The following is a 17,720-nucleotide window of genomic DNA, read 5'->3' on the forward strand; positions in this document are numbered from 1 at the left end:
TGTGGGACATAAAAGCTTTCAGAAAATCCAAATATATCACATCTACTGGTTGTCCCTATCTATTCCACTAGTTATACCTACAAAAGAAGACGGTTTCCCTTTCATAAATCCATGTTGGGTCTGTATAGTACAACTGGCATTTCTTGAGTGCTTGCCATCATCAGCCTTTATAATAGACCCCCAGCATTTTTCCTGATCTTAGGCTAACCAATTCCCAATTTTCTTCTTTAACCCCCTTTTTTAAACTGTGAGGTTATATTTGCCACTTTCTAATTCACCAGGATTGTTCCGGAATCTACAGAAGCTTGGAAGATGACAACTAATGTATCCAGTATCTCCACAGCCATGTCTTTTATTGTCAAGGCCAGGAGACTTATCAGCTTTCAGTCCCATTAATTTTGCCAGCATTATTTTACTAATACGAATTTCCTTCAATTGCTCCTTCCCAATAAAACCCTTCGCTCCAGTACATTTTGGAACATTTTTTATGTCTTCTTCTGTAAAGAGGTATTTGTTTAATTTCTCTGTCATTTCCTTGCGTTCCATTATAAGTTCACCCTTTTAAGACTGTCAGGGGCCTTTATCAACATTGTACTCCATCTGCCAGACATTTGTCCACTCACTTAAACTATCTATGTCCCTATAAGTCTTTTATTGTTTACTCTCATGGTCAATTTCTCCCCACTTAATTGACTTCACAGTCCTCCTCTGCTGAATTCTAAACTGCTCCTGGTCCACAGGCTTGTCACTGTTTCTTGTAACTTTATATGACTCCTTTTTGAGTCATAAGAACACAAGAACCAGGAACAGGAGTAGGCCATCTGGCCTTTTCAGCCTGCTCAGCCATTCAATAAGATCATGACTGATTTTCTTGTGGTCTCAGTTCAACTTACCCACTTACCCACTCTCTCACTGCAACCCTTAATTCCTTTACTGTTTTAAAAAAAACCTTAGCTTTAAAACCATGCAATGAGGAAGCCTCAACTACTTCACTGGGCAGGGAATTCCATAGATTCACAACCCTTTAGGTGAAGAAGTTCTTCCTCAATTCAATTCTAAATCTGCTCCCTCTAAATTTGAGGCTATGCCTCTTGTTCAAGTTTCACCCGCCAGTGGAAACAACCTCCCTGCTTCTACCTTATTTATTCCCTTCTTAATTTTATATGTTTCTATAAGACTACCTCCTCATCCTTCTAAATTACAATGAATATAATCCCAGTTTACTCAGTTTCTCCTCATAAGTGATTTCTCTCAACTCCAGAATCAATCTAGTGAATCTCCTATGCACCCACTGCAGTGCCAGTACACCCTCTCTCAAATAAGGAGATCAAAACTGCACACAATACTCCAGGTATGGTCTCATCAGCTACAACAAAATCCCCCTGCTTTTAAACTCAATCTCTCTAGCAATGAATGACAAACTTCCGTTTGCCTTCTTAATTTCCTGTTGCCTCTGCAAACCAACCTTTTGTAATTCATGCACACAAGGACACCCAGTTCCTTCTGCACAGCGGCTTGCTGTGTTTTTTTACTGTTCAAATAATAGTCCTTTTTACTGTCATTCCTACCAAAGTGGATGACTTCACATTTACCAACATTGTACTCCATCTGCCAGACCTTTGCCCACTCACTTAAACTATCTATATGCCACTGCAAACTTTCAGAGTCCTCTGCACACTTTCCTCTATCACTCGCCTTACTGTCATCTACAAACTTTGACACGCTGCACATGGTCCTCAGTTCCAAATCATTAATGTAAATTATAAACAACTGCAGTCCTACCACTGATGCCAGAGGAACACCACTAGTTACTCATTGCCAACCAGAAAAACACTCATTTATCCCCCTTCTTTGCTTCCTGTTAGTTAACCAATCTCTATCCATGCTAATATATTGCCCGTAATGCCGTGCACCTTTATCTTATGCAGCAACCTTTTGTGCAACACCTTGTCAAATGCCTTTTGGAAATCCAGATGTACCACATCTACTGGGTCCCCACATTGTTGTCCATCGCATTTGTACTATCTTCATAGAATTCAAATAAATTAGTTAAGCATTACCTGCCTTTCATGAACCATGCTGCGTCTACCCAATAGGACAATTTCTGTCTAGATGTCTGACTATTTCTTCCTTGATGATAGATTCAAGCATTTTCCCCACTTCAGAAGTTAAGCCAACCGGCTAACATTATTCTCAGTTTCTTTTATTTCTTTCTTTATTCATTCAGGGGAATATGAATAGTGCTACACACTACGAGGAAGAGGTTGCAAGGAAGGAGTGCTGGTACAATAGTAGCAAAAGCAGTCAAATAGAAGTTCAAGGTCTTCACACAGCCACAGGATATTTCGAAAGGGAGAATGGAAGCTGTTCAGACCCCTGCTTGTCAGAGATGGGAAAGTGAGGACTGCAGGTGCTGGAGATCAGAGTCGAGAGTGTGGTGCTGGAAAAGCACAGCAGGTCAAGCAGCATCCGAGGAGCAGGAGAATCGACGGCATGAAGGACTTATTCCAGAAACACTGATTCTCCTGCTCCTCGGGTGCTGCCTGACCTGCTATGCTTTTCCAGCACCACATTCTCAATGTCAGAGAAGGGAGGCAAAATATTCCAATGTTTGGCCCTCATTGACATTTTGCTAGCATCAGCACGGTCACTCTGCCCCTCTGTGTGCAAGTAACATTAACTACATTGAGGCAAGGATTTCATGGAATAGTTTTCTATCTGGAGTGAACATTCAGAAGTCACAGCTTCCCTAACCAAAGCTTCCACTGGAGAGTTGATCACCTCCATACTTTAATCTTAATTGCAAGGGTCTAACTACGTGGCCCTAGCATATTAAGATCATCTCTTCCTGGCCCATCAGAGTCTAAACTACTCAATCCCTCTTCATAAGATAAACCTCTCATACCTGGAATCAATCTAGTGAACATCGTCTGAACTGCCTCCAATACAACTACATGCCTCCTCAAGTAAAGGGACCAAAATTGGACATAAGGCTCCAGGTGCAGTCTCACTAATGCCTTGTTGCTGTAATACTTCCCTACTTTTATACTCTATTCATTCAGCAATAAATACCAAAATTTTATTTGTATGTCTTATTTTCTGCTGTACCTGCATACCACTTCTCTGAAATTCATGCACAATGACACACAGATACAGAGATCCCTCTGCAGTGAAGTACCCTGAAGTTTTTCTCGATGTAGGTGATAAATCACCTTCATTTGTTAAATTCTGGCCCATTCACCTAACCTATCCATATTCACTTTCTTATTTCTTTATTGCAACTTACATCCTATTTTGTTGTCATCCGCAAATTTAGCTATAGTACTTTCTACCCCAGCATCACAGGTATTAATATAATTCCTCTGTCATTTTATTATTTCACTATGCTCATTTTCTAAGGGGCATGTGTTGTATTTGGATTTATCCTTCCATTTTAAAGAAGTTCTAACTGTCTGTTTTTATTTTATTTGCGAGTTTGCCCTCCTAGTTTATTTTCATCTTTATTAGATTTTTGGACCTCTTGTGTTGGCTTTTTAAATGTTACCAATCCTCTAGGTTACCACTAACCTTTGCCACATTATATGTTTTTGTTTCAATTTGATACTATCTTAAAGTTCCTTGGTTAAGTATGGCTACCTTATTCCTTCCTCGAATCCTTCTCCCTCACTGAAATATATTCTTGCTGTGAGTCATGAACTATTTTTCTGAAGGTCTGTCACTGTTTCTCAACTGTCTGTTCTGCTTAACGCCACTCCCAGTCCACTCCAGCCAACTCTGTCCTCATTCCTATGTGATTTCATTTATTTAGCAGGCATTACTGACCCAAATTTCTCACTTTTAAATGAATGTTAAATTCTACTATGTTAAGGTCATTTTCCCCAGGAACCTATGTATTAAACCTGCCTCATTACACATTACTAGCTCCAAAGTAGCTCAATTTCTGGTTAGATATACAACATATTGTTCTAGTAAAATTTCTCAAATACACTCTATGAATTATTTCTTATGGCCATTTTTGCCAATTTAATTTTCCAAATCTGCATAAACACTAAAGTTACCAATGATTAATGTACTGCCTTTTTTAAATTCCCTCATTATACAGTCATAGAATCACAGAGATGTACAGCATGGAAACAGACCCTTCGGTCCAACCCGTCCATGCGGACCAGATATCCCATCCCAATCTAGTCCCACCTGCCAGCACCTGGCCCATATCCCTCCAAACCCTTCCTATTCATATACCCATCCAAATGCCTCTTAAATGTTGCAATTGTAACAGCCTTCACCACTTCCTCTGGCAGCTCATTCCAGACACGTACCAGCCTCTGCGTGAAAACGTTGCCCCGTAGGTCTCTTTTATATCTTTCCCCTCTCACCCTAAACCTATGGCCTCTAGTTCTGGACTCTCCCACCCCAGGGAAAAGACTTTGTCTATTTATCCTATCCATGCCCCTCATAATTTTGTAAACCTCTATAAGGTCACCCCTCAGCCTCCGACGCTCCTGGGAAAACAGCCACAGCCTGTTGAGCCTCTCCCTATAGCTCAAATCCTCCAACCCTGGCAAAATCCTTGTAAATCTTTTCTGAACCCTTTCAATTTTCACAACATCTTTCCGATAGGAAGGAGACCAGAATTGCACGCAATATTCCAACAGTGTCCAAACAATATCCTGTACAGCCGCAACATGACCTCCCAACTCCTGTACTCAATACTCTGACCAATAAAATAAGCATACCAAACGTCTTCTTCACTATCCTATCCACCTGCAAATCCACTTTCAAGGAGCTACGAACCTGCATTCCAAGGTCTCTTTGTTCAGCAACACTCCCTCGGACCTTACCATTAAGCGTATAAGTCCTGCTAAAATTTGCTTCCCCAAAATGCAGCACTGCGCATTTGTCTGAATTAAACTCCATCTGCCACTTCTCAGCCCATTGGCCCATCTGGTCCAGATCCTGTTGTAATCTGAGGTAACCCTCTTCACTGTCCACTACACCTCCAATTTTGGTGTCATCTGCAAACTTACTAACTGTACCTCTTATGCTCGCATCCAAATCATTTATGTAAATGACAAAAAGTAGAGGACCCAGCACTGATTATTTCTGGTTTACTTTCTGTCCCACCACATAACTGCTGTTGCAGAGCCTACAGACGACTCCTACCAATGCATTATTCCCCTTTATATTTCTTACCCTTATACCTATCGATGTTACATGATCCAATCTTAGATTTTTTTCTTGCTATTGCACTTATTCCATCTCGTACTAACAAAACAGCCCATCACTCTTCACTTCCTGGCTGTCCTCTCGCAAATTCCCATACCCCTGATTATTTATTTCCCAGCTTTCATCTGTTTGTAACAGTATTTCAGTAATGGCTATAAGATCATGCCCATTAACCTGTATTTGTGTCATTTATTCATTTATTCTGTTCTGAATACAATGTACATTCCTGTCCCTCTCTGACATCATTATCAAACTGGTTGCCCTGCAAAGCAGCCATATCCTTTTGCTTTATAAGCTCACTTATCTCCTTCCTGAACTCCAGTTTGTAAAGTTTGTTCCATGGTTCCATTGTTCATTCACATGAGCTCAGAACCTATATTTGGTGATGACATGTATGACAATCTGTGTTTCAGTAAAATTAAAGTCCATAATACTGACATTAACATTTAAAAACAATGCAGTCTAAAAACACAAAACATGAACCAGTTACAACAAAAAAGCACAATTACATTACAGTGCAATAAACACCAGCTTCATATCCCAATTCTGTCCAATGCACCCCATAATTGCACACCTTGATAATACTGTTCATTGCAATCATAGTAAAACACTCCAATAATATTGACTATTACATCCCGTAATGACAAACCCAAATAATACTGACCCATTACACCCCAATAGTCCTGTCCATTACACCCCATAACAGTCACTAATGCACTTAGCTGAATGATGTGTATTCCCTTAGTAATGTGATAAGGTGGTGACATTAAGTTATTTGGTTAATTTACCTCATTATAAAATGGGCAGTTAGTGGATTTCTGAGTTGCTGTGTGCTTCTTTTCATCTCCCACCTTCACATAAATCACTGGGTCAATGTTGACTCCAATTAATTTTCGTGCCTCAAGTACATTGATTGTTATCTGGAAAAGAATCAATTGATGAACAGTGCAATACAGGAGGCCATTCTGTTTCTTGCTTCAGATTTACATAGGAAATATTTCAAGCCTGTTTTACAGCTTCCCATTATTGACTAGCAAGACTAGACAAATTAATGCTAATTTTCTTCTCATTCAACATTGACAACAAGTTTTAAACCACAGGAGCTGGTAACCTAATGATTGGAGTCCTCACTGTACATTACCCTGGCTTAGATCTGTTATCCTGGCCTGTGTATAAGATTTGATGGTGCCGCTCTCTATGACTAAACTCCCCTTTGCAAAAAGTATACTTTTCAAAAATAAATAGAAAGGAAATGACTGAGTTAAAGCTTTACTACAATGTCATTGCAACTCGAACCATAGCCTGACCCAAACAAATTAACAGCAACTCAATTATCCGTCTCTCACAGACCAATGCTCAAAATATATGAGGACATTGGGTGAATCTGCTCCCAAGGCCCCAAAATGCCCCAGAACATTTGCTCATTGGGTGTGGGGGGACACCAATCCCCATAGTTCGAATAGAAGGAATTGGTGAGGTCCTTCTCATCTGTCAATGGGCTGGATTGCTCTCACTTTTGCTGCTGATCACGGATTCATGAATGGAGGAGCAATTGGCAGTGAGAGAGACATCAGGGGAGTGCAAAGACCTTATCTCATGAGGAGGAATTTCTTTACTCAGACAGTGATAAACCTTTTGGAATTCCATAACTCAGAGAGCTGTGAAAGCTCAAATGTTCAGCAGTCTGAAGGCAGGAATCGATAATTTTCTGTACAGTGATGATTTTAGAGGATATCAAGAGATTGCAGGAAAGGGGGATAGAGGAGATGATCAGCCACAATAGAGACTGTCAGGTTAGGATCGATGGGCTGAATGGCCTACTCTTGTTTGTATGCCATAGAGCACAGAAGAGGCCCTTCAGCCCATCAAGCTTGTACTTGGCCCATAGTCTTGATGTTCAATAATATCATGGTTAATCCTCAGCCTTAAGTCAACTTTTCCGCAAAATCCCTAGATCCCCTAGAACACCAAATTCTTTCAATTTCACCATTGAATATATTTTTGAGGTAGGAATAGTGCCAGTAATTGGATCAAATGGTTAGCAATACTTCATTCAATGATTATTCAATTTGTGGATTTACCTATCAGAGAAGGAGCAAAACTTGGCCATCTCTTGGGAAATAAGGCAGGGCAAGTGACTGAGGCAGCAGTGGGGGATCATTTTGGGGCCAGTGATCATAATTCTACTAGTTTTAAAATAATTATGGAGAAGGACAGACATAAGCTAAAAGTTAAATTTCTAAATTGGAGTAAGGCCAACTTTAACGGTATTAGGCAGGAATTTTCAAAGTTAATTGGGAGAGGCCATTCGCAGGTAAAGGGATGGACGGAAAGTGGGAGGTTTTCAAAAATTAGATAACAAGAGTTCAAACACAGTATGATCCTGTTAGTGCAAAGGGCAAGACTGGTAGTTGTAGGGAATGGATGACTAGAGAAATTGAGGCACAAGTCCAGAAGAAGAAGGAGGCATATGTCAGGTATAGACAGCTGGGAATAAGTGAATCCCTCGAGAGTTTAAGGGCAGTAGGAGTTTACTTAAATGGGAAATCAGTAGCACAAAAAGGAGACAAGAGATGGCTTTGGCAAATAGGGTTAAGGAGAATCTAAAGAGATTCTAGAAATACATGAAATGTAAAAGAGTAACTAGAAAGAGAATAGTGCCCCTTGAAGATCAACGTGGCTTTCTATGTGTGGAACCACAGGAGATGGGTGAGGTACTAAGCAATTGCTTTGCATCTGTACTTCCTGTGGAGAAGGGCATGGAAACTAGTGAACTTGGGCAAATAAATAGTGGTATCTTGAAAAGAGACTATAGTACAGAAAAGGAAGTGCTGAGCATTTTAAAATGCATAAAGTTGGATAAATCCCTACAACCTGATCAGATATATCCCAGAACTTTTTGGGAAGCTAGGTAAGAAATTGATAGGCTCCTTGTTGAAATATTTGTATCAACGATTGCCATAGGTGAGGTGCCAGAAGACTGGAGGTTGGCTAATGTGGTGCCATTATTTATCAAAGGTGGTAAAGAGAAGCTAGAGAACAATAGACCAGTGAGTCTAACATCAGTGGTAGGTAAGTTGTTGGAGGAGAATTTGAGGGACAGGATTTACATGTGTTTGGAAAAGAAAGGACTAATTGGGAATAATCAAAATGGTTTTGTGCTTAGGACACTGTGTCTCATTAACTTGACTGGTTTTTTTGAAGAATTGTTTAAGACGACTAATGAAGGTAGTGCAGTAGATGATATCATGTGGATCTCAGCAAAGTGTTAGACAAGCCTCCACATGGTAAACTGATCAGATCACATGGAATCCAGGGGAACCTAGTCAATTGGATACAAAATTGGCTCAAAGGTAGGAGAGTAGTTATGGAGGGTTGCTTTTTAGACTCGCAGCCTGTGACTGGTGGTGTGCCACACGGATCGGTGGTGGGTGCACAGTTTTTTGTCATTTATATAAATGATTTGGACGTGAATACAGGAAGTATAGATAGTAAGTTTGCAGATGGTGGTGTAGTGAACATTAAAGAAGATTATCTCAGAGTACAACGTGACCTTGACCAATTGGCCAGTGGGCCAAAGAGTGGTAGATGGAATTCAATTTAGATAAATATGCAGTATTACATTTTAGTAAGGCAAACCAGGGAAGGATTTATACAGACAATGTTAGGCCCCTGGGGAATATTGCCAAATAAAGGTACCTGTGGGTGCAAGTCCATAGTTTCTTGAAAGTGGAGTCACAGGTAGACAGGGTAGTGAAGAAGGCATTTGGCACGCTTGCCTTTATTGGTCAGTGCATTGAGTATAGTAGTTGAGGTGTCATGTTGTGGTAAAAACAATGACTGCAGATGCTGGAAACCAGATTCTGGATTAGTGGTGCTGGAAGAGCACAACAGTTCAGGCAGCATCCAAGTAGCTTCGAAATCGACGTTTCAGGCAAAAGCCCTTCATGTGGCTGTACAGGACATTAGTGAGGCCACTTTTAGAATATTGCTTTCAATTCTGGCCTCCCTGCTACAGGAAAGATGATGTGAAATTTGAAAGGTTCAGAAAAGATTTATGAGAACATTACTGGGATTGGAGGGTTTGAGCTATAAAATGAGGCAGACTAGGTTGGGGCTATTTTCCTCGGAGTGATTGAGTGACAGGTGAAGGTAATTATAGATACTTTAAAGTAGGACAATATGTTTTAATGCTTATTTCTGATAAGGAATTGAGTTCTATCAATAACAGTTTTTTTTTGGAATTAGTTATATCTTCAATACGCACTTTTATTTTATCTCATCATAGATCTTGAGGTCAGTCCACGGTGCCATGGTTAGTCTAAGGACAAAAGGTGGTGTGTGTTGGGTGATCGGATAAGTTTACATTAAATTGGTATGGGGAAATAAAGGGCCATAGCATTATTACAGTGGCACAGATGGGCATTGAGGGTATGAGGCCATGAGGAATTGGGTGGCTGGAGGCCATGCGATGGAAAATGGCTTTTTGTTTCATTTCTTTTATATGTTTGGGAATATGCCAGTGAACAAAGGTCAGCTTTCCACTTGGTTCAGCTCCACACCTGGCAGCCTTTGACCTTGTTCCTGGCTAGCACGCCCTGACTCTAAATTTCATCTTCCCCCGCAAGCCCAAGATCTGACTAAAGAGCAAAAATATAGGCTTTGGTATCATAAACAGTACCAGACTTAATGGGGTGAAGTGCAGGCTGTGGAAGAGATTTTTATGATATTCTCAAGAACAGAAATGTCTCGTGTAGGGTGACTAAATGAAGACAGATATAAAATTTTGATTTCCTGAAGACAGGTTAAGATACAGAGATAAAGTCAGCAGTATATTTATGATTCAGGAAAAATGCCAGCTTTTGCAGGATTTGAATTTGTAATGCATTTGCATACCATTAAGACTCATTAGTGTGCAACAGTTTTGCGTAAAGTCTGACCCTCATAATAAAGTTAGCAGTGCATGAGAATCTTGTGGTCCCAAGTTCACAAATGTTTAAACGTAGTGAGTGTTATATAAAGGAGTGCCAGCTGAGACTGCAGTCCTACATAGTGGTGAGAACACTGGACATTAACACAAACATTTGATAAAGGGTGAATAAAAAAATGCTTTATTTCTTCCACAATTAAGGAAATGTCCCTGACTCCCCTCTAACCATTAACATATGCCAATCATGAAGTGTGCCACTTAATCCCTGACTAACCTAGTCTTAACAAATAACAATGCTGTACACACAAGAATAAAGTAAAACCAATACTTTATTTGCAAAAACTATTTGCAAGTAAAATGCAAATTTGGAAACACCTGGGCCATGACAAGCTCTCAAAAGGTTTTATATGAATCAAATAGAATTGGGCAGAAAGTTATGACTGTGATGAAGAACCTCTCTGTTGAGCAGAAAGCTCTTAGCCTGCCCATGTCTGCTGCATCATTAACTGACAACAAGGCTCACTGATGAAAAGCTTCCTCCGCCACTAGCAAATTATACTTTAATCGAAATCAGGTCAGAAATGGACAAAAGATAAAGCACATAATGGGAAGTCAGCTTTGTTACAACTTTGGGAATTGCTCACAGTTGATAAAATCCTAGCCAAAGGAACCTTACAGATTGTCGACCTGCTCTCTTGAATAAGTGTGGCTACATATCCTGTCAGCTAACTCTAAACTCAGATTTAACCCCATATGTCAATCATTACCTGGAAATTCTGTATTCTGGGTGCGTCTAGTTCCATGCGGGTGAAAAATCTACAGCGACTGTGAACAAAATTATTCTGAATTTAGTATTTCAATAGTTGAGCAAGACCAATGTGGAGTAACAAGAAGCAAGTAAAAAACTAAATGAATGAAATCCTTCTAACAGTTACCAACAGACTGAACAAAGAAATAGTTCCTAATTGTTTTACACCTGGATTATTTAGCACAAAAACAAATATATCACCAATTCCAAATCGACCGTCTGTCATTGGAGACACAAAAAAAAAATTTCATGGCTAGCTCAATATGATGCCTCTTAAGCAGTAATGCACATTTTCACTCCGTGCCTTGTAAATAGAGATCCCAGTAATATTGTCCATTATTCCCACAAGCCATAGGATCTCATTCTCTATCACAATACTGCATTGTTGGCAATCATATCCATTAATTCTTAGTTCTAGAGGCATTTATGAACCTCACTGGACTGCTCACGGAGCATTAGATCTCATGTGGCCCCAATCAATGTTCCTCCCCTAACCAAACATATCAAAATAAATTGACTGATTCTTTCATCTCATGACTTAGAGTGAGATCTTTTGTACAAAAAAGGCTTGTATGTTTGACTACATGAGTAGTCGCTGCATTATAGTAGCAACATCAAAGCAAGTATTTTGTCTCATCATTCACCTTTTCTGTGGAGTGAAAGACACGGAACTGATATCAATTTCTGAAATATCGACATCATCATCATCTTCAGTGCTATCGGTGTTCACTAACTTCCGTCCAAGAGCTCTTGTTTTTTGATCCAACTGATCCTCTTTATCCAGTTCTGAGTACCTGCAAAAGATTATGAGGGTGTCCTGTATTTCAATGGGGATGAAGTATGAAAGGAGTCAAGTTTTGACAGGGCATTGGCGAGATCACTCCCAGTCCACTATGACAGTTTTAGTCTCCCTACATTAGAAAGGAGAGAACTGCACTGAAGGGGATTTAAAAAAGATTTGCTTGGCTGATGCCTGGTTTGAAGGACTTGTTTTATGAGAAAAGGATATGCAGAAGGGTGTATCCTCATTGGAATTTAGAAGACAGAGTGAGAATCTTACTGGAATATATCAAGCAGAATTCTACATTCCCTCCCTAACAGGTTTGTAGGCAGGTTGCCCCATAATGTTCCTCCAATGTCTTTCCCACCCAATTCACGGAAACCCTGACCTCTCCACAATTGTATACTGCAAGATTGAAGCCTGGATACTCAGCCTGTCTTTGCCCCAACCAAGGCCCATAAGTAGATAATCCATGTGAGAATAGTTTCCTGACAGCTATGATTTTCAGACAGGCAGGTTGAGTTCAGGGTTAGGGGTAGGTCTGGAAAGTGACACAGCTGAGGCTGTGGACAGGAAGGATGGGAGAGGAGGAATCACCTTTACCAATGGCTTCCTTTTAAAAGTGGACAGACAGTTCCATCCATCCAGCTCCTGCAGGCGCTTCCTCCTTCCCTGGTCTCTCCAGCAACACCCACAAGCCTGAATCTGCCAACTCACTGAAGGCCTCATTGCCCCTCTACACAAAGACCCTCACATTTGTCTGCTCCTGGCACTGTCCCAGTCCTGTACTCTGCGGCCTCTGGTGCTGCTAAGGAGATGCTTCTCCTGAGTGAGGGGTGAAAGTCACCTTTCCAGTTATTTAATGTCATTGGGCACTAAATAGCTATGAGGCATCAAAAATCCGTAATGCATTCACTAGATTAGTAGATTACTTACAGTGTGGAAACAGGCCCTTCGGTCCAACAAGTCCACACCAACCTGCCGAAGTGCAACCCATCCAGACCCATTCCCCTACATTTACCCCTTCACCTAACACTACGGGTAATTTAGCATGGCCAATTCACCTAACCTGCACATTTTTTTTGGACTGTGGGAGGAAACCGGAGCACCCGGAGGAAACTCACGCAGACACGGGGAGAATGTGCAAACTCCACACAGACAGTCACCTGAGGTGGGATTTGAACCCAGGTCTCTGGCACTGTGAGGCAGCAGTGCCAACCACTGTGCCACCGTGCGACCCACTAACTTCTCTTCAGATGGTGTGCATTATAAATGTCTTGCCTGTAGAAACTGCTTTCCTTCATCGGACAGGGCATTGAGTACAAGACTTGGCAGGTCATGTTACAATTGTATAAGACTTTGGTTCGGCCACATTTGGAATACTGCGTACAGTTCTGGTCACCACATTACCAAAAGGATGTGGATGCTTTGGAGAGGGTGCAGAGGAGGTTCACAGGGTGTTGCCTGGTATGGAGGGTGCTAGCTATGAGAAGAGGTTGAATAGATTAGGATTATTTTCATTGGAAAAAAGGCATTGAGGGGGGACCTGATTGAGGCCTACAAAATCATGAGAGGTGTAGACAGGGTGGATAACAAGAAACCTTTCCCCAGAGTGGAGAACTCAATTACTAGGGGTTACAAGTTCAAAGTGAGAGGGAAATGTTTAGGGGAGATAAACGTGGAAAGTTCTTTATGCAGAGGGTGATGGGTGCCTGGAATGCGTTGCCAGTGAAGGTAGTAGGGGTGGGAATGATAGCACCATTGAACATGTATCTAGACAGATACATGAATGGACAGGGAGCAAAGAGATCAGGAAAATCAACGTTTCAGGTAGGAGCCCTTCATTAGCAATGAGGCTGGAAACCTTGGGGGTGGAGAGATAAATGGGAGGGGGTGGGGCTGGGGCGAAGGTAGCTGGGAGTGCAATAGGTGGATTGAGGAAGAGGTAAAGGTAATAGGTCGGAGAGGAGGATGGAGCGGATAGATGAGAAGGAAGATTGACAGGTGGGACAGGTCATGAGGGTGGTGCTGAGCTGGAAGTTTGGAACTGAGGTAAGGTAGGGAGAGGGGAAATGAGGAAACTGGTGAAGTCCACATTGATGTCCTGGGGTTGAAGGGCTCCAAGATGGAAGATGAGGCATACTTCCTCCTGGCGTCGGGTGGTGAGGGAGTGGCGGTGGAGGAGGCCCAGGACCTGCACGTACTCAGCAGAGTCAGAGGGGGAGTTGAAATGTTTGGCCGTGGGGCAGTGGGGTAGATTGGTGCAGGTGTCATGGAGATGTTCCCTGAAGCGCTCTGTAAGAAGGCATCTAGTCTGCCCAATGTAAAGGAGACGGCATCAGGACCAATGGATGCAATAAGTGACATTTGTGGAAGTGCAGGTGAAACTTTGATGGATGTGGAAGGCTCCTTTGGGGCCCTGGATTGAGGTTGAAGGGGGTGGAGTGGGCGCAGGTTTTGCAGTTCCTGCAATGGCAGGGAAAGGTGCCAGGAGGGGAGGGTGGATTGTTGGGGGGCGTAGACCTGACCAGGTAGTCACGGAGGGAACAGTTTTTGCGGAAAGTAGATAGGGGTGGGGAGGGAAATATATCCCTGGTGATGGGGTCTGTTTGTAGGTGGTGGAAATGTCAGCGGATAATGCGGTTTATGAGGAGGTTGGTAGGGTGGAAGGCGAGGACCATAGGTGTTCTGTCCTTGTTGCGGTTTGAGGGGTGGGATTTGAGGACAGAGGTGCAGGATGTGGATGGAGATGCATTGAACAGCATCATCAACCATGTGGGAGGGGAAATTAAGGTCTTTAAAGAAGGAGGCCATCTGGTGTGTTCTGCTGCAGAACTGGTCCTCCTGGGAGTGGATACAGCGAAGGCAGAGAAATTGGGAATACAGGATAGCATTTTTGCAAGAGGTAGGATAGGAAGAGGTGTAATCCAGGTAGCTGTGGGAGTTGGTGGGTCTGTAAAAAATGTCAGTATTGAGTTGGTCTTCGTTGATGGAAATGGAAAGGTCTAGGAAGGGAAGAGAGGTGTCAGATGGTGCATGTGAATTTAAGGTCGGGGTGGAATGTGTTGGTGAAATTGATGAACTACTCAACCTCCTCATGGGAACATGAAGTAGTGCCAATGCAGTCGTCAATGTAGCGGAGGAAAAGGACTGTTCTACGAAGGCAACAAAGAGACAGGCATAGCTGGAGCCCATGCGATGCCCTTGGCTACCCCTTTCAACTGGAGGAAGTGGGAGGATTTGGAAGAGTAGTTTTTGAGGGTGAGGATCAGCTCAGCCAAACGAATGAGAGTATCAGTAGAACGGTACTGGTAGGGATGTTGAGAGAGAAAGAAACGGAGGGCTTGGAGGTCCTGGTCATGGCGGATGGAGGTGTAGAGGGACTGGATATCCACTGGGGAGACTGGACACCTTCTTGCAGAGCGCTTCAGGGAACATCTCCGTGACACCCGCACCAATCAACCCCACTGCCCTATGGCCGAACATTTCAACTCCCTCTCCCACTCTGCTGAGGATATGCATGTCCTGAGCCTCCTCCACTACCACTCCCTCACCACGCAATGCCTGGAGAAAAATGCCTCATCTTCTGCCTCGGGCATTAATGTGGACTTCACCAGTTTCCTCATTTCCCCTCCCCCTACTTTACTCCAGTTCCAAACTTCTAGCTCAGCACCGCCCTCATGACCTGCCCCACCTGTCAATCTTCCTTCCCACCTATCTGCTCCACCCTCCTCTCCGACCTATCACCTTTACCCCTTCCTCCATCCACCTAATGCACTCCCAGCTACCTTCTCCCCAGCCCCACCTCCTCCCATTTATCTCTCTATCCCGAGGCTTCCAGCCTCATTCCTGATAAAGGGATTCTGCCCGAAACGTCAATTTTCCTGACCCTCAGATGCTGCCTGACCTGCTGTGCATTTCCAGCACCACTCTCACCTTGACTCTAACTTGCAGTCCTCACTTTCGCCCAGGGAGCAAAGGGATACAGATCCTTAGAAAATAGACGGCAGATTTAGATAGATGAAATGTATCGGCGCAGGCTTAGAGGGCCAAAGGGCCTGTTCCTGCACTGTCATGTTCTTTGTCGCTTGAACTGAAATGGTGTGATAGATTAGAAATTGAGACATGCCTCGTTATTGGATCAGGGTACAGTTTAAAAATAAGGGCTCTCACCCTTAAGATGGAGATGAAAATGAATTTTTTTTGTTGAATTTGTTCACAGTATATGAATCTCAGGCTGGTCCAGCAATTATTGCCCATCCCTAATTGCCATGAAAAAGATGGTGATGAGCTAGCTGTTTGAATCACTGCAGCCTATGTAGTTTGTTAGACCCAAAATGCTGTTAGGGAGGAGATCCCAGGATTTTGACCCAGTGACACTGGCAATATAACTCCAAGTCAGGATGGTGAGTGGCTTGGAGGGGGCTTTGCAGGGGGTGGTATTCTCATGTATCTGGTGTGCTTATCCTTCTACATAGTAGTGGTCGTTGGTTTGGAAGCTAAGTGGTCAAAGGCGATGGTGAATTTCTGTAGTGCATCTTGTAGATGGTACACACTGCTTCCATTGTCAATGATACTTTCCAGCACTTTATTGATTATCAAATATAGACTAAGTGGGCAATAATTGACTAGGTTGGATTTGCCCTGCCTTTTGTGTACAGGACTTACCTGGGCAATTTTCCACATTGTTGGGCACATGACAGTGTTGTCAATGTACTGGAGGAGCTTGGCTTAGGGAGCAGCAGTTCTGGAACAGAAATTCTCAGTACAATTGCAGGAATGTCATTAAGGCCCATCCTCTTTGCAGTATCCAGTACCTCCTGCTATTTCTTGATAGCACACAATTGAATTGCCAAGGACTAATAGATATAATGCTAGGGACCTCCAGAGGAGGATCATTAGTTCTTGGAATTCCCTTTCACAGAAAGTGATGACCATGGGTCAAGGAATGTTATCAGGGCTGAGTGAGACAAATTTTTGATTGATGAGGAACTGAGGTTATTGGGGGCGGGGGGCACCAAAAGTCTCACCTATATCATAATCAAAGCAGCCATGATGTTATTGAACAGTAGAGTTGGTTTGATGGGGCAAATAATCTACTCCTGGTCCTATTTTGTACTATCTTAAAGGATTGTGTGAGAAATGCTGCTTTTCTGTTCATTAAACAACCATTTATCTTGAAAGAAGGTCAACTTACTGATGCGATCGATAGCCCTCATTCTGGATAATAAGTGCTTCCCTGTAAAGAAAGAATGGAAAATAATCCTTCAGTCAAAGAAAAGCATTATGAATAAATAATGATTGAATAGTCACTCAGCATCGAATAATCACCCAGTATCAAGTAAATCAACACTTCTGAATAATGCTTGAAGACCATAGGCAATCGCACTCAGACAAGAGTTGGGTGCCTCAGTACACTAGTACTGGGCTGGGTAGGTGAGACTCATGGTAAACCATGATGGGTCAGTTGGCCACTTTCTATGCAGCACACCCTGGTGTGGTCACGGGTAAGTGAAACTCTTCTGAATTTGAAGCTGAGACAGAGTCAAAAAGTGTGGTGCTGGAAAAGCACAGTCGGTCAGGCAGTATACCAGGAGCAGGAGAGTCAACATTTCGAGCATAAGCTCGTCATCAGGAATGAGCTTCTGATCTCAAGCATCTGCAGTCCTCACTCTCTCCTAGCTGAAGCCGAGACAACTTGTTTTAGTCATTCAGAAATGTGGGGGTTTTGCATTTGGTCTCTGTAACTGACTTGATGCTGACAGAGATGGTGGCACACTGGTAATGTCACTGGGCTAGTAACCCAGAGCGCCCAGCCTAATGCTCTGGAGTTATGGATTTAAATCCCTCCATGGCAGGTGGTGAAATAGAACATAATAAAATCTAGAATTAAAGTTAACCGAAGACAACGACGTAACTACAGATTATTATTGTGAAGGCCCAGATTGGAGAAATTGTGGCGAGGTCAGCCAGGT

General features: G+C 42.5%; 1 protein-coding gene across 3 annotated transcripts in view; it reads right to left on the bottom strand.

The window, feature by feature from the left end:
- fer1l4 (fer-1 like family member 4) overlaps positions 1 to 17,720 on the bottom strand; it is a 356,632-nt gene that overhangs the window by 295,466 nt on the left and 43,446 nt on the right. For all 3 annotated transcript variants that reach the window (XM_072556056.1, XM_072556055.1, XM_072556057.1), the window contains 4 exons: positions 16,943 to 16,984; positions 11,609 to 11,758; positions 10,924 to 10,981; positions 6,015 to 6,146 (listed from right to left, as the gene is read on the bottom strand). In XM_072556056.1, the coding sequence (XP_072412157.1) occupies positions 6,015 to 6,146; positions 10,924 to 10,981; positions 11,609 to 11,758; positions 16,943 to 16,984 (382 nt within the window). The remainder of the gene's footprint in view (positions 1 to 6,014; positions 6,147 to 10,923; positions 10,982 to 11,608; positions 11,759 to 16,942; positions 16,985 to 17,720) is intronic.

This window comes from Chiloscyllium punctatum, chromosome 37, assembly GCF_047496795.1.
Source record: "Chiloscyllium punctatum isolate Juve2018m chromosome 37, sChiPun1.3, whole genome shotgun sequence".
NCBI lineage: Eukaryota > Metazoa > Chordata > Chondrichthyes > Orectolobiformes > Hemiscylliidae > Chiloscyllium > Chiloscyllium punctatum.